Source organism: Protopterus annectens, chromosome 1.part1 (genome assembly GCF_019279795.1).
Source record: "Protopterus annectens isolate FY-2018-M chromosome 1.part1, PAN1.0, whole genome shotgun sequence".
NCBI classification, from domain to species: domain Eukaryota; kingdom Metazoa; phylum Chordata; order Ceratodontiformes; family Protopteridae; genus Protopterus; species Protopterus annectens.
Window position 1 is genome coordinate 620,845,826 of NC_056726.1, and position 22,153 is coordinate 620,867,978.

At 39.6% G+C, this 22,153-nt stretch overlaps 1 protein-coding gene across 1 annotated transcript in view; it reads left to right on the forward strand.

Moving 5' to 3' along the window:
• EYA4 (EYA transcriptional coactivator and phosphatase 4) overlaps positions 1-22,153 on the forward strand; it is a 3,122,134-nt gene that overhangs the window by 3,065,556 nt on the left and 34,425 nt on the right. The window contains exon 19 of the mRNA XM_044077094.1: positions 4,496-4,596. Coding sequence (XP_043933029.1) covers positions 4,496-4,596 — 101 coding nt within the window. The remainder of the gene's footprint in view (positions 1-4,495; positions 4,597-22,153) is intronic.

Genomic DNA, 22,153 nt, shown 5'->3' on the forward strand with positions numbered 1-22,153 from the left:
TGCCTTCTGCAGCTATGTCAGAATCCACACAACACACACCAATGCGCTGAACTGGTGGTTAACAGTGTCACATGCACAAACTTGGCAATATAGCAAACCTGTGAGCAGAAAACTTCAGGTCCAACTTTACCCCCCTCTCACCCCCAATCATCCCCACAATACTATCCTCAAACATAACCCCCCCCAACTATAACTATGGAACATGTACTGACTACATTCATTAAAGCCAAGAACATGGCCTCAATTGTTCCCAGTAACATACCAGAATGCTTCCTGTATAGTCTAAAATATGCTTATCAGGAGGACCCCTGTAGTCATTATTTAACTGTAGTCTTAAAACAGGCTTTGTGCCATGTGAATGGAGGACAGCAATGGTCATCCAACTTCATAAGGGAGGACCTTCAATAGATCCTTTAAATTTGTTAACGTCTGATATGCACTTCACAGATAAAGATTCTAGTTGCCTACTGATGTACTATGTTCTTTATCTGTAAATATGTTGTAAGTAATTGCTATTCACTATGTAATCCAATGTATATACTGTCTGTTTATTTTAACTGTGGAGCTTTTCTCCCCGGGCCTCCGCTGAAAATGGACCTACATCCAGTCGGACACTCCCGGTCAACAAATTTAAATAAATAAATAAAATCCTGGAAACTACAGACCTATTAGTCTGACTAGTCTTATTTGCAAAGCCATGGAAGAATTGTCATGGAAATTATCAGCAAGGACATAGGAGGCCTACAGACACTGGATCCATCCCATTTTTGCTTAGTCAAAGGAAGATCATGCTTACTGAATCTGGTCGACTTCTTTGAAAATGTCAGTAATGTGATGGATGAGTGGAAAACTGTGCATACTTTCTACCTAGATCTGGCTAAGGCTTTTTATACAATACAAACACGAAAAACTGTCCAAAATACTCAGAAAAAATACCAAAAGGCATCCAGGATGAAAGCGGACAACTCCAGAAGCACTGTTCAACCAGTTTAATATTCCACAAATGAACAAATCCACATTAACGCTCTTAACAGACGTACTGCATTTTCGTCGTCTCACAAGCTAGGACTTCATCAAGTAGTCAATTTTTATACAATACCCCATTTGGGCATTATCAACAAACTTACAGAATTAGGTATAAACCCATTTATAACATGCTGGATAGCTAGCTGGCTTATGGATAGGACCCAGGAGGTTGGAATCAGTGAGGTCACCGCCAAAAGATGCCAGTCACTAGTGGAGTCCCCCAGGGCTCAGTGCAAGACCCACTCCTCTTTGGCATTTACTTATCAGATGTCAACGCCAATATCAAAGGCCACTGGCTAGCCAGGTTTGCAATTGATTGCAAACTGGAAGCAGTTACTGAATCCCTCCAAGATGAGAACACCCCTCAGGAAATTCTAATACAGAAACACAGTGCTAAAGCCATGGCTTAAAACTCAATACCAAGAAATGCATTATAGTTCTTTTTGGGAAGTCTATCTTCCCAGATAACTGTCATCAATAAAACATTCTTAAAACTTGATTTACTAGTCAGGGATCTGGGAATATATTTAGATAGTAACCTAGCCTTCAACTAACATGTGTCCAAGGTAGTAAGAAGATCCTTTTATGTTGCTTGACTTGTAAGAAGGGCATGGCATCTAAGTCCAGAGAAGTCATCAAACCACTATACTCGGCCCTCATCAGGCCCATCATAACTCACTTCAAGCCCCACAGAATACAGTAGCCCCTTTTCAATATGTACCTGACCAGACACATGCACCAACTGGAACGTCCACAAAGGTTCCTTAAAAAAAGAATACAGGGAGTAAACATAGTGTCCTATGCTGATTGCTTCAAAGCCCTCTCTCATTACTCAATATCATACAGACTTCTGAGAGGTGATCTTTACCTGGCATACAAGGCATCCCTGGACCCTGTTTTGAATCTTTTGCACATCCGTAATACAAACAGCATCCGAACTACTAAATTAAAAGACTTAAATTTTGCTTGCAAATTAAGTAGGACATGTTGGAGAGAGAGATATGTTTCTCAATTGGTTGGTCGAGGTATGCAGAGTGGTCCCGACTGCCATTATAATCATTTGTTTCTGGGCATATGGTGTTCCTCAGTTTGCAAAATTGTCAGATGAAGTCACAGAATTATATTTAACAGTTTCAGAGTAGTGAAGATCATATCCAAATCTTACTCATTTCCCCTACACTACAGTCAAAACAATGTAGTGGTTGGGGGAAAACCTTACCTCCTTTTCATTCCTGGAAGGGTGTGTGTGTGTGTGTGTGTGTGTGTGTGTGTGTGTGTGTGTGTGTGTGTGTGTGTGTGTGTGTGTGTGTGTGTGTGTGTAATACACTGAAATATCCATGAGATTGAAAAAATATTGCAAAAGGAAAGCAATTTCCTTTTTGCAAACTGTTAACCAAACTCTACCCCTAAATTCAGACTTACTTTGTCTGAATAGTGGTAGTGTAAGGGTAAGGGGGGATTCATAGGTGAGATGTAGAGTCGGGGTTAGTAGCAGGGGCAGAGTTAAGGCTAGCATTAGCACAGGTTACTAAGGTGGTTCCCCATCCTAGACATATTGTGACATAAGACCATCATTTCCCAGGGATGGGCATGCTTCATTTCATCCATGGTGTACACAGGTGGTGACACCTGCTATAGAGTGTCCTCACAGCTCTTCCTAGCTTTCTGTGAGGGTCATAGCAGTACCAGCAAGCTTTTTCAATGCCCCATGAGAAACTTGTGTGTTTCCCAGCTGGTCTTGTGGCTGTATTCCAGTATTCCTACTTGTATCATTGGCTGTATGGGTGAAAATAGTATTCCCTCTTCATTGAGCTGGTCCTTCTTAAATTCATTTTCAATATGCCATTGTATATTTAAATAACAAAGTGATAGTCCTCAATTATAAAATCAGTTTTATTATTTCTTATAGGAGATTAAAGGCTTGAGCAAGGAGATGCTTGCAGATAATAAATCAAAGTTGTAACGCTGTCAAGTCACTAACTTGTGTGTGTGTGTGTGTGTGTGTGTGTGTGTGTGTGTGTGTGTGTGTGTGTATGTATATATATATATATGTATATATATGTGTGTGTAGAGAGAGAGATATTGACATATGCCCACACACACACACACACACACACATACACATTTATATCTTCTAGATCCAGCAGGCTGTTCATGCAATTCCCTGCACTCAGTCATAATATCGTACTCTTGAACTGTTTTCAGACTTGTCCTGTAATGTCGTAAGTTGAGAGCATCACAATTTTCACGGATGGTGAAAATGAACAGGAAAATGTAGCTTCAGTTAATGAAAGAACAAAGGTGGGTTAGCTTGTACATGATTCAGTGAGATAACAGGAAATAAGTCGGGTATTGCAGAAAGCAAATTTACAATTTCATACTGTACTGCTGTAGTTGCTGAATTTCTTCTTCTGACACACCTAACAGTGTGTGTTATGGCAAATGAAGTCTTAACTTTACAGGATACTGAAAGGCTCGTCAGCCCTTTGAATGGGAGATGCCAGGACTAAGGTCTTGCATAAACATTTAGTGGAACTTCCATTTTGCTTGCAATATGAGTGTACACACTGACCACTCCTTGATCTGCTGTTCCAGGCAAGTAACCTTTGTATTTTGTTTTTATTGTTCTTTTAATTAACAGTATTAAGTTGGAAAAAATGATTGGTATTTGCAGCTTTGGAGATGGGGAAGTGAGTGTATGCTTGTAATGTTTTAGCCTACAGAAGGTGTAGGATTTGTCCTGAAATTTTGTGCCACTTAATCACTCTCTCTGTCTCTCTCATTCACTAACAGAAATAGTTCACAAAGGTAAATGCATAATTTTCAGAAAGAAGCAGAAGAAATGTTCGATGAAATGCAGTATTGATACTAAAAATTACATATGTATGTGTTTGTACAGCTAAAATTCCCCTTATCCCTTAGCAATTATTGACACTGAGTAATACAGTACTAAACATGTAAGAATATAAGAACTATCCTGTGGTTGTAAACATACTATGATGTCTACTTTTAGCTTGCCTTTCATTTGTTAAAAGTTGTACTTTTGGTCTCAGATGAATTCTGAACAAATTTATCAGTAATGTCATAAAGTTCTTCAAGCACTAATGCTACAGGAATATTTTGACTATTTAATGATAATGGTTGATCAGATTCCTGAAAAATTTCAGTATTTGAATTAGTTTTTTTTTTCATTTGGTGTTTTTAACTCTTTTAATGTTATACTGGACAGTTTTCCCTAAAATGAATGTATAATGAAGCCATACCTGTCACAATAGACGGTTTCTAGCTTTTGTTTTTCAATGTTAAGTAAGGAATGCCTTATTTTTTCAGGCAAAGAAAGCTGTTTTGAACGTATAGTGTCCAGATTTGGCACTAACTTAACTTATGTTGTGGTTGGAGATGCCCGAGATGAGGAGCATGCTGCTGCCCAGGTAAATTCACTCTGAACTCTTCCTCATTTATCTTTCAGGGAAGGAAAGTTGCTTTGAACGAATAATGCAAAGGTTTGGCAGAAAAGTAGTATATGTTGTAATTGGGGATGGTGTAGAAGAAGAACAGGCAGCCAAAAAGGTAACATTTCTACTAAATGTTGGTGTGACATTTAGCTGCTGTTTTGAGCATTTCTTTGCATTTTTTGTGGTAATGTAGTGCTAAAAATTGACAAAACTCCTACTAATCAGCAGAAGCATGATGTAGTGAATGTTTGATTATAGGGGTGAATTTTAGGAAAACTGGCTTTTCCAACCATTTGGATTATAGTATCTACTCTAATTCAAGAAAAACAATACAATATTTTTTGTAGTGTAGGAGAATCAGAAACTAAAACAATGAGGAGCTGTTTGGCATAGTACTTTTACCTTCTAAAAGATGATGTGCATTGTAGCTGCATCATATTTTTGTCTGTAAAAACAATATGATCATTATAAATTCTTGTCTTTAAAAACTAAACTAATTGCAGCAGAAAGACCAGAAATATTATTAAAATCCACTCTGGTGTAGTGGCTTGTAGTCTTTCAGCGTGCTGCAACAGCTTGAGATGTTGCAGTCCATAGTGCAGACCTTTCATCATGCAAGAAATGTTACGGCTCTTACACCCCACCAGGTATAAGTTTTCTGACCCATGCATGTATTTGACTTTTATTTGCAAGTTCTTGAGTCTTCATTCAGCACTAAACTGCACATTACTGACAAGTTAACACTGTAAGCTGCAGCTGAGCTTTGTACTCCAGTCCCAAGTTTGATTCCCCATTCTCCATTTCTCTGCAGTGTAACTCTGAGCAACTAGCTTAGCCAGAACACTGAACTGAGGTTACTTCTGAATAAAGACATTTGAGCCACATGGCACATACCCACTTAAATGAGTAAAATTAAAAAGGGTATTCCATGCTTTAGTGCAAGAAAGTATAGTTTCAGCAACTGCAAATAACACAGAAAATCTACTTTTTTATCTACCTTTTTTTACTTGTGTTTTTTTTCCCTTTACTTGAGATGGAGAGACCTCAAAGCTAATATATAAAGGGGAGTGTGGGGTTGCACACATGGGGGAGGTTGCAGACAACAAACAAATAAAAAAAAAGAACCTTAAGAGTTAATTGGCAGTTGCAGCAGGATATTTCCACTTAGAACTTGGGAGTCTAAAAAAGCTACATGTAAGTATAGTGATATCTCCTACAGAACACTACAGATTCTGCTGCAGACCTTGCACATAGAAAAGAAAAATATGGCAGTTCAGAAAACAGAGAAAAGGAGACTGAAACTAAATGGTAGTTTTCAATCATTTAGAAATTGGACATAGTTAATAAAGATTCATTTTTTGTGATATGTCTTTGATAAACTTAGATGTGTCACACAAAATCAGGAATGTAGGGGAAAAGTCAGAGTAGAAAGTTGAAGTGAGTGTGAAAATGCATGTTTCTGTTTTGTGACTATACTCAATTTTTGAAGTGAGAGAATTTCTGCATGCTGGTTTGTGATGAGTATTACATGCAGCCTGAACTAAGATCAAAAGAAGGTGACATCAGAACTAGAGAAACCTTTTGCGGTCATAATACTACAGTTGTAAATATGTCTTAGCAATGACAGTAGTTCTGCATAATGATATTTGTCTAAGAAAGGTGTTTATATAAATCTTTTTGCACATGCATTCATATGCAGACTGATTGTATAGATAAGGGGTCTGCAACATGCTGCTCTGGAGACGCATGTGGCTCTTCCACCCCACTGCAGCAGCTCCCTGTAGCTTTGAAAAGTAATGGCCACGCTACCACACGCACCACGCACATGCACACACACACACACACACACACACACACACTAAGAGTGCTGAAGCAATGGACTTTAAATATTGCTCTTATAAACGTGGAAACTTGCTAGAATAACACGATTTCTGTTGCCATGCATTCCACACACACTGAGAGCGAGTGATCCTCTGGCAGCAGCAGCATCTCCTGAAAGGTTTCCAAACCTCTCAAAGTCTTACAAGAAATCTGGACAGAGCCACAAAGGAGCAAAAATAGGGATGGACTTTAAATATTGTTCTTATTACCGTAGAAACGTGCTAGAATAACATGGATTCTATTAACATGCATTTTCCACACACACACACACACACACACACACACACACACACACACACACACACACACCTCTCAACTCTGCAGATTTTTGTAGAATGTCCTAACTTTTGTTATTTTTGGTCTGTCTCATAAAATTGTGGTTTTCTGCCAAATCATTGAGGGCTGAAGTCAGAAAAAATAGATGAAAATTCATGCTAATGCAAAGTCTGTTATTCTATCAACTGTCTAACTTTGTAAGAGCAATATTTAAAAAGTGTCCCTATTTTTGGGCCTTTGTGACCCATTATTTATGGCTTTGTCCAGATTTCTTGTTCTAAGAGGTTTCACACGCAAACACACACACACACACACACACACACACACACACACACACACACACACACACACACACACACACACTGAGAGTGATCAAGCAATTCCAACAAAGGAACAAAAATAGAGACGGATTTTAAATATCACTCTTATAAACTTAGTTCTTTTATATTTAGTTTAATAACTATATATAAAACTTTATAGGCTATGTTATCTTAATTTTAGGAGTTAATAGGTTTTGTGGCTCCTGATTAATTTTATTTGGTGGGAGAAGGGCCAAAAATGGCTCTTTTGATAGTAAATGTTGCAGACCCCTGGTATAGATGATGGTCTGTAAAGTAACAGTATTAGTTTTGTTTGGCTTGAAGTTGCCAGTGTACTCCATTTTGCTTGAAATCATAGTTTAATTGTATGAACTTGTTTTATTTAGCTATATAGCTTGATCTGTGTTTACTGTATTGTATGTACTGTATGTAATTTTGAAGTTCTTGTCTTGTGTAGGATTGATCTGCACAGAACTTGGGTGATTACATTTTGTGTAATTTATTTTGAGTGACATTGTATAAAGGAAATCTGGAGAGAGGTGCCAATAGTATACTTAATTTTTGTGTAACAACCTTGGTAGTGGACTGATCCACAGAGGACCCAATTCAGCCACAGCGCAGAACATACAAAACAAGTAATACATGTTGTTTATAAAGTCTCATACAATACAACAGTATGCAAGCAAGAAGAATAGTTATAAAGAATACATAGCAAATGTTTGTCATACAAGTAGCACTGCAGATGGTTGACAGAAGGTTGAATTAACATTACATTTATGGCTTAGTTTCTTCGTTTTTATATAACAGTAAAAGTGGGTCAGTCTTTCCAGAAGGTAAGACAGAGAGCTAGAGCGATTACTTGATATGCTTCTGGTGATAGTATGTCATTCAGATGAGGGGAGTGGGCATAATTTGGGTTTGCAGTGTGCTGCAAAGGGAGTTAGGTTTGAAGAGAGTAAATGTTGACCGTGTGTTATTCACTGTAAAATACTTACCAGAGACAGATCTAGTAGCTGAGCTGTCTTACCTTCAGGTAATTATAGCAAAACTGTTTAATTATAAACAGTAAAAAGATTTGTAAAGAGTGGAATGGATTAAATTTGTTTTGAAAGTGGAGTGCATGTGGGCAATAATGGCTTTTGATCAAAGTCAGTTTGAATGAGTCTGGAGAGAATGAAGTTGTGAAGCACATTGCCACTGAGATGCGACTGTATCTTTACAGTTTTTGCTTAATATGACTAAAAGCAACATAGAATCATTCACATGGTGAGGTTTAGTAATCTTGGTAAATGAAGGATACAGCTGAATCAAGAGCACTCATTCATCTACCTGCTTAACTGAATAAACTACTTGAAACTTCAACATGGTGTCTTTATTCTTCTCACAGGGAGGGTATCACAAAGAAATAGTCTCCTAAATCTGCTAGTTAAAGTGAGTAAAGTGAGGTTTAGTAATCTTAGTAAATGAAGGATACAGCTGAATCAAGAGCACTCGTTCATCTACCTGCTTAACTGAATAAACTACTTGAAACTTCAACATGGTGTCTTTATTTCTTCTCACAGGGAGGGTATCACAAAGAAATAGTCTCCTAAATCTGCTAGTTAAAGTGATTTTATCTGTGCTAATCATTTGCACTCTGTTTCTAGTTAGTCCTATCACCCTGTAAGTCACAGGTGGGGTACCATAGTTCACTCGAGCCCTCTGGATTATCTGTGTTTTCATTTACTGAAGTGAATGAAAACAGCAAACTGGCATTGCATTTTCTTTAACAGTTAGTGTTTATAAGTTGGTTTATTGTGGGTGAGCTGCTTCTACATTAGTTGATCTGATTAGATAGGTTCTGCAGTTCTCTGAATTATCATTTGTGGTTCAGTAAACGTTAACAGTGATAGCAAGGTAGAGCTGTCTGCATAGGTAAATGCTGGAAGAGAACTGTACTCCACTCAATATTCCATACATTTTTTTTTTAATTTTATTGCCCTTTGGAGCAGACCAATGGCACCCACTTCTGCCTCTCTTCGATCTCTGATCTTCCCGGACCCAATCTGATAACTGTCCCATTAACTGTGAGAAGACTGAGGTATCCCAATGTAGAGTCATACTCGTGGTTGTAGGAAATTTTTTATGGGATTATGACACATTTTCATTGGTAATTTGTTCAATGTACTGTATCGTGACAGAAATATTGAAAGCCACTTACAGCAAACATAAAGCTTTCATTATTCTCCGTTGTTGTTTGACTGTGGAGTTGGTATATATAAGTTGAGGGAATGTAGGGGGTGAAAGGGGGATTGCCCCTTCAAGGAAAAGTTCTTTTGTTATTCACTGTTAGTTTTTTAGAACGTAGTGTCAGTAAGACAAATTACATTTGAGAAATAACTATGAATTCTTTTTTTATTTATATGCCCTACCTATTTTGCTACTCCAATGTCCAGTGTGTGGTGATGTAAGGCATGCATTCTAAACCTCTGGAAGAACATCTTTTTTCTATTTCTAAATTATCATCCCTGCAAACTCCTGTGTTGGATATCATAATACAGCATGCTTTAAAACTTCCTTTCCCTTCATCATTTGGAATTCTCAGAAATGTTTGTTAATTGCTGATGTATAGGTGAATGGGATACTGTGACTGATCTATTTGCACATATACCTGTATTACAAAGATCAGGTTTGCCAGTACAACATTGTTTAATTCATCACCATGAGGTTGTCAATAATGGAGACCTTTTTCAAATGCTGGGATATAGGATTTCCTTTGTTTCACAGTCTGTCTGCAACATGTAGAGAGCAGCTGTTTCAGACTCTTCCAAGCAGTTTTCAAAAGTCTGAATTGACTGCAAAGGAAATATGTTAATTTTATATATTTTTTCCTCCCTACAGCTAACCATCAGTTGCTACCAGCTCCTGTCCTCGTTCATCTACCAGACCTACCTCAGCCTCCCCTGGGCTCAACCAGACACACATCTGGGGTTGGCGAAGAAGTTGCGGACACTAGTGCAGTGTCATACTGTTGCTAGGGAGTATGGTCTAACTCCCATTCCCCCATGGCAGCTTTGCCTGCTCTACATTCACTGCTGTTGGGAGGTGCATGCTCACTTCCACATATGTGCAACCTCCTAACTAAGCAGCTCACTACTTATGCAACACAGAGCTGGCCAGACTCACATGCTGTTTATTGCACTGAGCCTAAGCTGCCTCCTTCTTCCCAGGATGAGCGAGTCGACATCGGCCACTCACTACCACCCCTACCCCCCCCCCCCCACAACCCCTCCAGCACCTGTACCTCTAATTGAACATAGTTGTCTGGGCCACATTAAGAGATTTATCCCTCTGTGCCATGAGGCCACTAAGGAAATTTATTTTTTAGCAGTTTTTTATACCTTGGCATGGGACAAAGCTCACCTCGGGTTAGAACATGCCAATATTTGAACATGGGTCAGAATTTTGCATACTTTTCTCAACTTTTTCTGTTTTGGCAATTGTCACTGAGTCAATATCAGCAAAACCTGTTGCTCTTAATGGATTACTCCATAGCTGTAGTTCATATTAATTAGCTAGTGGTTGACAGATACTGCAGAAATAAATTGCTGATAGTCCAATGTACACTTTGTTTAGATTTAAGTGTTGTTTTAAAAAGGCAAGCCTTTCTCATGGAATACAGTAATTGTATGTGTTTCATTGTTTTATTTTGCTTTTGTTTACTGGGTTTGTCTGAGTGGATTTAGTCAAAATCCCCTTTTCAGCAGAAACATGGAGAAAAAAGCTCCAACATATTACAAACATTTACCTTGGCTCTAGATGATTGTCACTGTTGAAGTGATACTTGACCCAATGTGTAAAATGATAGATTCAGTAATATACATTTAAAATTGCTCAGTCATTGTGCTAATTACATACATACATATAAACTATTATAATATAAAAGATGATTATGCCTCTCCAAATTTTTTCAATGTGCTCCCGTGCATGTGGCTATCAGAGACTGCACTTTTTGTTATCCGTTGTCTTCTTTCTCAGTTTATAGACCTCAGAATGCAGGCTGAATGCAATGCTGCATGGCATCATAAATAGACTACAGATGACCAGACAAACCTGCATGGCATGAAACAGATGTTACATCCACCCTAGACCCAGACATTTTACTTCCACACTTAAAATTAGAGGATGAAAGCAATATGTGTGGAGGACAAAAATCTAAGGTTGGCAGTGCTGTTCTATAAAGTTAGTAGAATGGATTGACCTATGCTAAAAGCCAGGTTTTAAAGAATATGAAATCTGTAATGCAATGCATTACATGACCGCAGTAACAAATTCTCAACATTTTCTCATGAGGTCACATGTTTTGCAAGGGACAGAGCAAATGTTTGAAGGAAACTCAGTGACTTTCCTGAAAATTGTGGACTTTTGAAAGCTATGAGCAAATCCATAGCAGTGTGTAATTGCTGTGTGAGCACTGAAAGATAAGTGTCATTTGTACAATGTAATGAGAAGAATGCAAAGGATCCAGCTCTGTGGCATAAAGGAAGCTGTGTGCAGAGTGCAAAAGCTGTGTGCCAATAGCTGCAAACAGGCAAAAGCAAGCCTGAAACAGAAGCTGTGTGTATGATGGGGAATGGAACGTGCTTAAAGATAGAAGATGGCATTGGGAAGCTTTGCAAACCATGAAAAGATAGGCAGATGTTTTGCTCATTGTGACATGTCAAGCTTGTATGCTGAAGCACACCAAAATTTTACCCTGTTGCCCTCACAGGTGCAAGAACGTTGGGAAGCATACTCACTGTATGCACTTCAGTACAGTGTTTGTGTGGAGGGGTAGCACAAGGCAGGTACTAGGATCCAGGGGAGAAAGCTAAAAGGGGAACCCGCGGTGGTGGTGCTGCGGTAGCATTGTCGCCTCACAGTAAGATGCTGTCCGGTTCGATTCTCAGCTAGAGCGTCTTCTGCATGGAGACATGCATGAATGGGCGTACCTTCGTTGAAGGTTGTGCATCAGGGCTGGTAACTCGTCATGTGAAAATCAACTACCAATCATTAGAGGACCAGAGTTCCGCTGTGGCGTCCCCTAACTGGGAAAAGCCGAAAGACACAACAACAACAACACTGGAACCATAGGGGGAGGGGGGGAGCGCCCTCCCACTTTTAAAGATGCAACTTGGCCAGCAATTAAAAAAAAATAACTACTTCTCTCTGTGGTGGCAGTCTTCTTCTCTAAGTAGGACCAGACATGCGTCACATGCACACTAACGCGGATGTAAAGCTATTTCACACTTGCGCATGGAATTTAAAATAGCCGTGCATGTGTGTGTGTGTGTGTGTGTGTGTGTGTGTGTGTGTGTGTGTGTGTGTGTGTGTGTGTGTGTGTGTTGCTATGTGGGAGAGTAGCTGTGTGTGTTGCTATGTGGGAGAGCAGGTATGTGTGTTGCCCTGTGAGAGAGTAGATGTCTGTGTTGCTATGTGAGAGAATAAGTGTGTGTATTGAATTTAGATTAGCCATTTTTTGATGTATGAAAGAGATGGTGTGTGTGTGTGTTGCTATGTAAGAGAAGGTATGTAGGAAGGTGTGTGTGTGTGTGTGTTTAACATATCTCTCAACTGTCCAGATTTAACCTTATAGTTTTGGTCTGTTTCTCATAAAATTTGTGGTTTTCTGACAATCACAGAGGACTGAAGTCACTAAATAATGACATATATTTGCGTTTCCAACTTCATATCCTTCAGAAAATACATGATGACACAAATCCTGCTATTCTAGCAACTTTCTAAGTTAAAAAGAGCAACATTTAAAATCTACCCCTTTTTTGGGGCCATTGTATCTTCGTTACTTCAGACTTTGTCCAGAGCTTGAGAGATATCCATACCTCTCAACTGTCCAGATTTTTGCAGAATGTCCTGATTTTTACCTCATAGTTTTGGTCTACCTCAATATTTGTGTGTTTTTTTTCTGTAAAATCACTAAGGATTGAATAATTAAATAATGTCATACATTTGAGTTTCAGGCTTCATTTCCTTTAGAAAATGCATGCTAAGACAAATGCTGTTATTCTAGCAACTTTCCAAGTCTGTAAGAGCAATATTTAAAGTCTATCCCTATTTGGGGCCTTTGACCCCCATTATTTTAGGCTTTGTCCACATTTCTTATGCTAAGAGGTTGAGAGGTATGAAAGTATGGTATGTAATGCCCTGGTTAGGGGGGAGGGCAGGTTAGTCAGTTAACTTGATCAGACTTGATCCTGTAACTTGGTTGCAGGAGACAAGAACCTGAATCCTCTACACCAACTACCAGACTGCTGCCGGAATTGTGAGTTTGAGGTTTTAGTACATTTTCAGGGAATTATGAGTTTCAGTACATTTTCAAGGGATTGAGTTTCATTTCATTTCATTTTAATGGAATTGTGAGTTTCAAGGGATGATAAGTTCACTGTTGCTCATGCTAAGTCTGTTTTCAGTGTGCAACTAACTGTTTTGTTTGTCAAATGGCAGTCACTTTTTGTGTTGTAGAATTTGAAAGCAGTGTTAGCATAATTGCCTTTGGTACAGAACCCTGTGGATTCTGCTTCCACACCATGTAGATGAAGTCATTTTGATTGCCGATTAGTTGGTGCATTTTAAGGGGGGGATAGGGGTTCTACACTCCTGTGTGTGTCCTCCTTTGTATGAGATGCTTAGTAACCTATGAACTTGTTAGTTTGTCAGTCATTCCCTATTTCAGTATTACCAGTTTACCATTTTTTAATGTAGCATAAGCAATTAATTAATTCTTCAAGGGCAGCAGGCACTGAATTTGTAGATAAAACATTGAAATGTAAAGTTGCTTGCCAGTAGCACCCTCTTCATTAGTTACAGTTCTCTTTAATGTAGAATTATTTGGATGAATTTTACTTCTGCAGAGATTGTGCTTATTGACTGATATTGGTGGATTGTAGTGACAGAAGTTTGAGTGGCCTTTTATGGTTGAAATTTTCTAAAATGGGTAGTTTTGTCAATATTGCTTTAAACGTTTTATTTCATTGCTTACTAGAAGAATATTCATAACTACAAGTTTAAAACACCTTTCTAGCAAATGGTGCTGTATTATACAAGGAATATAATTTAATTCAATCAGGGTGGTACATCAAAGAACACACACATGTATGCACAGTCCTATAAATATGTGCAAGGAGCCTATGATTTGAAAACAGTCCATAGTTAAATTTAATCCTCCACTGGCCAGATGCATTTTCTTTGAATGTGGTTTTTCATGATGTTTCAAGGGCAGAGAAGTTTACTGCTCATGCTAAGTCTGTTTTCATTGAGACTGTGTTGTTTGTTTAGGAAATGACTGTGCTATTTCAATATCTTTAATCATTGTACTGACAGGTTTGAACAGTGTTTGTAGTAAGTGGGGAGAAATAGCCAAGTAATGGAACACTGGAATGGTTGGAGAGGGGGTTGCCGAAAGAGGAGCAATGTGCATAGTTTTGCATCTTGTTTTGGTTCCATTTCTTGTAAAAATTTACGTTATGTCAAACTGTTGGGTGTAGTAATATGCAGAATTTCAGAGTTTACAACCTTCAGAAAATGTATTGTAATGCAAAACTTATTATTCAGCATGGAACTTTGTTACATAAGATAAGAGCACATTTCAAATGTCTCTGATTTTGAAACTTTGCCCAACACTACCTTTTGTGCTTTGTCCTATGGGTTTCAACTGTCCAGGAATTTGGGTCATATTTTGGTATGTTCGTAAAATGTGAGGTTTTCTGTCAAAGTGTTCAGGACTAAACTAGTGACTAAATGATGACAGGCAAGAGAGTATCAAGATTTCATATCCTTCAGAACACATGCAAATGCAAAACCTGTTGTCCTAGCAAGTGTAGTACATAAGGTCCCTATTTAACGTCTATCCCTGATACTGCACATTTGTTCTCCATTTTTTTTGTCCCATATCTGTCCACAGATACTGAACTTGCAGAATGTCACTGTGCGTTATATTTCTGGTATTTTTTTTCCTTAAACTTTGTGGTTTTCTCGAAAATATTTTGTAGATTGCATTCACTAAATAAAGGCATATTTGAATTTCAGATGTCATATACTTCATATACTTCACAAAGTATGTTATTCCAGCAACTTTCTAAATGCATAAGATCAGTATTGAAAACATATCCCTCTTTTTTGCATTTTAAGCCATAATTTAGATAACTGGCTCATTTCTCTTGCTAGCTCAGGTCCTTTAAGTCAGTAACCATTTTTTGTCAGGAACCTTTAGGGTGTCATTAGAGCAGAGTGTAGAGGAGTAAGGGCTTCCTTGGATCTAAAGGAAATACTCTGTGTAGTTAGCTGTGCAAGATAGAGAGATTTCCTGGCCACTGTTTCACCATGGCCACCAAAGATTTATAAGCACCTATTAAGTTACCGATCTTTGAGGCTCTTAAGAAACTTATCCGTGCATTCCAATTATAGTTATCAGATAAGAATATTCAAAGATGGCAACAAGTTTATGTTGGGGTAATTACATATTTCTCATATCCATGAGGGCCAGTGGTGCCAAACTGGAGGTGATTTTGGAGATACCCATCCATACATCCAGATTACATTTGAATAGAGTAAGAGGAGTACTCTGCTTTACATGCTATGAAAGACTGCTCAGTAGGAATGGTATTCTCTTTGACAAATACCTATCCATATAGGTTTACTCCTAATTTCATGATTTTGTTTACATTTCCTGAATACAGAATAGTGTTGAATGATTTGACCAGGTGAAGATAGGCAGTGTGTACCATTTTGCCCTTATTCATAGCTTTCGTCACTTTCTCAAAAAAAAAAAAAAGATCCACTAGGTTAATTATACACACTTTGTCTTTGATGAAACCAAATCATGCTGGATCCAATGTACAAAGGTTTCCTGTGTCTTTATTTAAAATATCCATAATAATTCTTAACATGCCTTTACATGCAAGACTAGTCAGACTTATGGGTATGCAGTTGCCCAGGTCAGTACTTGTGCTGAGGATTAACTGTTGCAGTCTTCCATTCACTAGGCATGAAGCCAGTTAAGAGGCTAATGTTGCACAGTGATTTTTAGAAGGCTTGATAGCACATGTTTCATGCTATTCAAGAGGCATCCCAGGATATTATCAGGGCCTGTTGATGCAATATTCTTTGCCTTGGAGAGTGCACTGAAGACTTGATGTCCTTCTATTCAGTGTTGCAGTATGCTTTACATATAGGTTGTCTTCTTTCCTACAAACCGATGTCCTGCCAGTATACAACAGCTTTTAGCCACTGCCAGTACATGGGACATCTCACGTATGCCCTGACAATGTCAGCCATAAAAGTCTGTCACTATGTACCATCCTCAGAGCTTTACTGTCACCATTCGAAAGGTTGACTCCTATGTATGGTCTGCAGTCAGATTCCATGTGTTGCTGCCAGCTTCAGATAAGTGCGCCACTGGGGATTTATTTTCTTGCTACTACTTTTTGTTATTGTTCATGTCATCCAGGAAGGGCAAGTGTAGGTTTGGAAGGCAGATTCCACATAAAAATACCCACAACCTCTGCCTTTTCTGTTTAGGGCCTAGTCACAACTATTGATCCTGTTCCATTTGTCAGACCTTTGTGCCTAAGACTTTGCCTAGCCGACTGTCAGCTTTAAATCTCTACCTGGAGAATCAGTGGCTTAAACATCTGACTAAAGGCATTATGGAGAGTTCTGGGGGTCCTTCAGCCATGCCGAGTTTGAAGAGGAGGATGAGCAAACAAAGATCTGAATCCTCTTCAGCTGTGCCTATTACCTCAGACATATCCCTTGAGATCAGTAAAGACCCGGTGATATGGTCAGAGTTCGGGTTTGGTTCTTCGATTGGTACCTCTTTGGAAGTTGCCAAAGAATCAGATCCTAGCACATCCAAGGCAGTTCAGACATCCATTTCGGGTAGAATGGGGGAACAGAGGCTTGTTGTACTCAGTGACCCTGGAGATGTTCCTGCCGTTTCCACTAGGGATCCTTCTCTGACTACTCCGGATGTGAGGCCTAGCTCAGGTTCTTCTGCGTCTCCTCATGCAGAAGGACATGTCAAGAAAAAACAAAAAAACAAACATCCTACCATTCCTTCTGCTCCACAGTCTGACTGGGATGTTTTTTCCCAGGATCTTATTAAGGCCTTGTTGGCCTTGAAGGCTTCCTCTACTCTCCCTCTTCCTTCTTTCTCTTCCTCCCTTGTACAGGCTATTGGGACTCGGGTTCTTTCTACTGATTCTGAGAACTCTTCCTCTGATGTCTTGCATATTCTACCTAAATTATCTCTCCTCTAGAATATGCATCACCAGAGGAGGAATCTAATGGGGGGATTCCTAGGTTGAAGAAATTTCTTTTGGAGAGACCATTAATAAAATGAGGGAGTTTTTCAAATGGGATTGTTCCCAGATTTATGATAAACAAAAAAGGTATTATGACTTTATGCAAATGGAGGTCCCTTCAGCCTCCAGTCCTTCCAGCTTTCCTGGACACCTTTGCCTCCTCCACTAAGTCTCCAAATTTCCAGGCCCCTGCCCCTAAGAGGCCAGACAGATTTTACAAAGTGCTGGATGACTGCAAGTTTCTCTATAAGTGTCCCTCTGCTGATCTGGCTGTTGTCTTTATAGCCTCTGCTAAGTCTACATGTTTGTCTTCTTCAGCTAAACTTTTACCATCTGATAAGGAGAGTAAAATTCTAGAGAGACTGGGTAAGAAAGTTTACACCTCCTCCACTTTAGCTATTAGAGCAATTAATTACCAGACTCATATGTGCAGGTATTCCTTGGCCTTGCTTTCTCAGGCTTTGCAAGCTCTTGCTCATTTACCTGATTCTGAGGTTAAAACACAGGTCCTGTCTATTTTGGCTGCCTCATCTCAAGTAGCTAGACATTCCATTAATTGCAGCTATGATGCTGTTGAGGCATCTTCCAGAGCTGCTGCATCTGCCACTATGCTTAGGAGACATTCATGGCTGAGACTACAACCATTACCTGATGTTATAAAGGGAAAATTACTTGATGCACCTTTGGATAAGACTGCTCTTTTTTATCTGCAGCTGCAGAATTATTTAAAACTCTGCAAGAAAAAGGAAAGGTGCTCCAAGATTTGAAGCACCTGTTTGTTTCTCTTGTTCCTAAATTTCATAGAAAAATCCCTGTCAAATATCTTTTGTTAGGAGACCAGCTCTTTCTTCTGCATCTATATCTGCTCCCAGGTCTAAGACGTCAGCTAGGAGGCCTCCTCATTCCCAAACGTCTGCTTCAGCTCTTCCAACACAGCAGCCCTTTCAGGCCATGCCCAGTTCTCTATGACTACCAGCAGCCTTTTCAAAGTCATACTCCTCTATCTTTTTGCCTCTCTCTTTCTTTTCCAGCTTAGATGAGGATCACTCACAATTCCTATCTATCATCCAAAAAGAAGAATTCCAAAGGCCCCTTCCAATCAGCTGGAGTTGTTCCCACAGTTCCTATCTCAGCTACTTTCTCAAGGCAAAGGGTTCCACTGGATCAGAGAAGCAGAGGTTTTTACTCGAGAATGTTTCTGGTTCCAAGAAAGGATGGCCCTTGGAGGCCAATTCTAGACCTCTCCCACTTGAACACTTTTCTGGAAGTGTCATCATTCCAGATGCTGTCCCTACAGATGTTCTTTCCTCTGATTTCTCCTCAGTCTTTCATAGCTTCCTTGCACTTCAAAGATGCTTATCAACATATTCCCATTCATCTTCAGTACAGGAACTGTTTGCATTTCTCAGTGGGTTCTTTGCACTGTCAGTTCTCTGCCTTGCCTTTTGGTCTTTCCACCACCCCAAGGGTTTTCACAAAATGCTTGGCCCCTGTCATTGCCTTATTGAGGATCCAGGAGGTTCAGACATATCCATATCTGGACGATCTTCTTAGGGTTGGGAGGGTGACCTAATGATTAAGGTGTTTGCCTTACAAACACAAGGTGCAGGGTTTGAGTCTCACAAGGGATAATTGGCTAGGCTTAAAATGGCTCGCAAGGGCAGTTAGCTTAGTACTAATCTATGAATCTACTCAGAACAGTTGTCTCAAAACATTCTGGTGGCCATTTATCTCCTTCAAAGCCTGGGATTCACAATACATTTCAAGAAATCCTCTCTGAATCTATCACAGGATGGATCTGGTGATGGTTTTCCTACCATCAGACAAGATTCAGACTCTTACTACCTTCATGGAAAGCCTTTGGCCTCTTCCTTCCATCTCTGCCAAGGAGTTCCTAAGACTTCTTGGGTTAATGGCTTCCACAATTCCTATGCTGCCCTTTGCAAAGCTTCACGTGATGAAATTTCAGTAGTTTCTAAAGACAACCTTGGTTCAGTATGCCCACCCTCTAGACTTTCTGATTCCTCTACTCCCCTGCCTGAAAAAGAGCTCTTCTGGTGGATTCAGCACCTTTCTCTGAATCCAGGCCTTCCTTTTCATTTGCCCTAGCCTTCTCAGCAACTTTTCACAGACACCTCAGACACAGGCTGTGAGGCATCCTTAGCTTCTAGGAAAGTACAGGGTCTCTGGTCTCCATCTCAAAAGAGGGACTACATCAACATCAGAGAACTGAGTACTCTGATTATGGCTTTGCAGACTTTTCATCCTCTCTTTCAACTAGGCCCACTACTGTTCTCTGGTACATAAACAGGAGGGCACCAAATCCTACCTTCTTTGCAGGTTATCCCTCAGGGCATGGGAATTGGCAATTCAGTACAAGGTAACCCTACATGATGTCTACATACCCTCTGCTCAGAACTCTGTGGTGGACACTTTAAGAAGGCCCATGACACACTCCCAAGAATGGATGCTTCACAAGGATGTGTTCCCGGATCTGGTTCACCAATGGGGTACTCCACATCTGGACCTCTTTGCCTCCCCTGTTAACAAACAACTCCCTTGTTTTTTGTACCAGACTACCACATCCTCTGGTTTGGAAGGTGTACGCCCTTTATTTTTCATGGAAGGGGATGTTTCTTTATGCATCCCCCCCCTTCCCTCTCATTCAGAAAGTCTTTCTGAAAATTCAACTGGACAAGCAAAAAATCTTGTTGGTGAGTCTCTTTTGGCCAAGACAGCATTGGTTGTTCTTCTGCATCTAGCCAAGGGACATCATCACAAGTTACTTCACCGGATGAACCTGCTCGTACAGGACAAGGGATTCTAGCTTTATCTACATCTGTCAGCATTGCAAATGATTCTGTGGGTGGTCAACTTTTAATCCATTTCAGGCACCTTTTTTTCTCAGGATGTGCATCAGGTTTTGTAGGAGGCCAGGAAACCCTACACTAGAAAATCTTACATTTCCAAATGGAGGAGATTTTCTATTTGGTGCCTTTCCAGAACTCTAGATCCACTTTCTGTGGACATTCCAGTAGTACTTTCTTACTTGTGTGAATTACTTAACAGTGGCTTGTCATATTCCTCAGTGAAAGTCCATTGTTCTGGTCTTTCTGCATGTCTGTTTTTATCACCTCCTTTAGCTTCCAGATAAGAGGTAAAACTTTTTCTTAAAGGTGTTCTACATATTAACCCTCCCAGAAAACCAGTTCCACCTTCTTGGGATCTTAATTATATCCTAGAGAAGCTAACTGTGGCCCCTTTTGAACCTGCAGCTCCCACTGCTCTAAAGTTTTGAACTTAGAAAACTACTTCTGGTAGCCTTGACTTCTGCTAGGATGGTTTCTGAGATTCAGGCTTTGATGGCATCCCCGCCTTTCTTGGCTTTTAACAAGGACAGAGTTTCTTTGCGTACCAAGCATTCCTTTATGCTGAAGGTGGTGAACAAAATGTCTCTTAATCAATCTATCCAGTTGCCCACTTTTTTCCCTTCTCCTCAATCCTCTAGTGAAAGGATTTTGCATACATTGGATTGGATGTACATAGACAACTTAGATTTTACTTAGATAAGACTAAAGCCATCAGGAAAACAGATCAGCTTTTTGTGTCTTTTCATCCCAGGGCTATGGATTTACCTGTTTCTAAACAAACAATTTCCTCTTGGATTTCTAAGGTTATTGTGTTTTGTTATGATTTTCATGGTAAATCTCTGGCTGCTTCTGTTAGAGCCCATTTCAGTAGATCTTTTGCTTCTTCAGGGACTTTTTTTAAAGGCCTGGATACTAATTCTATTCTGGATGCTGCTACATGGTTTTCTGTGCACACTTTCAACAAACTTTATAAGCTGGACACAATTTCTAGGTCTAGGGCGGGATTTGCTAGACCCATTCTCCATGGCTTTGTTGAAAATTCTTCGGTGCATACTTCCTGTACTCCTTCCACCTCCTAAGATTCCTACTAAGCTTTGGTACTCTCCCACATGTAAAGAATACTGCAACATTGAATAGAAGGACATAGAATAGTTGTGTAAAATCTTACCATAACCATAGATACCCTTCTCTTTTATGTTTCAGCATTCTGTCCCTCCCACCTTCCCCCTGCATCTTGTCTCTACCTTGGATGGTTTCTTTATCTCCTTAGGACTGCTGTTACTCATGGAGCATTCTTGTTGTGAGGATGGTACATGTGGAGGTCCTTTTATAGCTGACATTGTCAGAGCATATGTGCAATGTCCCACATACTGGCAGTGGCTAAAAGCTGTTATATAATGGCTGGACATTGGGTCATAGGGCAGAAGACAACCCATATGTAAAGAATACTGCAACATAGAAGAAAAAGACATCTATGGTTATGGTAAGATTTTACACAACTATTCTTTCACTAGTGCTAGCCAGGGGAGTTACGGTCCAGAGTATCTCTTGAAAGGTACTGGGGGGAAAGATGGGATAAAATTGGGACTAAATTTATCAGTCAGTAGGTTTACTATATCCCTTGATTCCTTCTATGTGGTTCCATTTACAGTTAGTTCTGCACACTGTTGTGTGGTACTTTTGAGGTTGCAGACAAAGATGATGATGACCTTATGGTTATCCTTTGCCTTTTAGGCTATTTTTACCCCAAATTTGGTTTTGCTGGACTTAAGTTTTCTGAGTTGCTTATTTAGTTTGAGGGGTTTCTCACCTTGCTGAGTATTGCACTTCCTAGTTTTGGCCATGATTTTCTTCCTTTTGTTATACAACTTGTTGATATTGGGATTCCACCAGGGTGGCTTGTTGCTTGAGTTATTTCTCTGCTTATTTCTTGCAGCTGTACCCATAAGGAATAGCTGTCTCAATGCAGCTGTTTACATGATGGTATA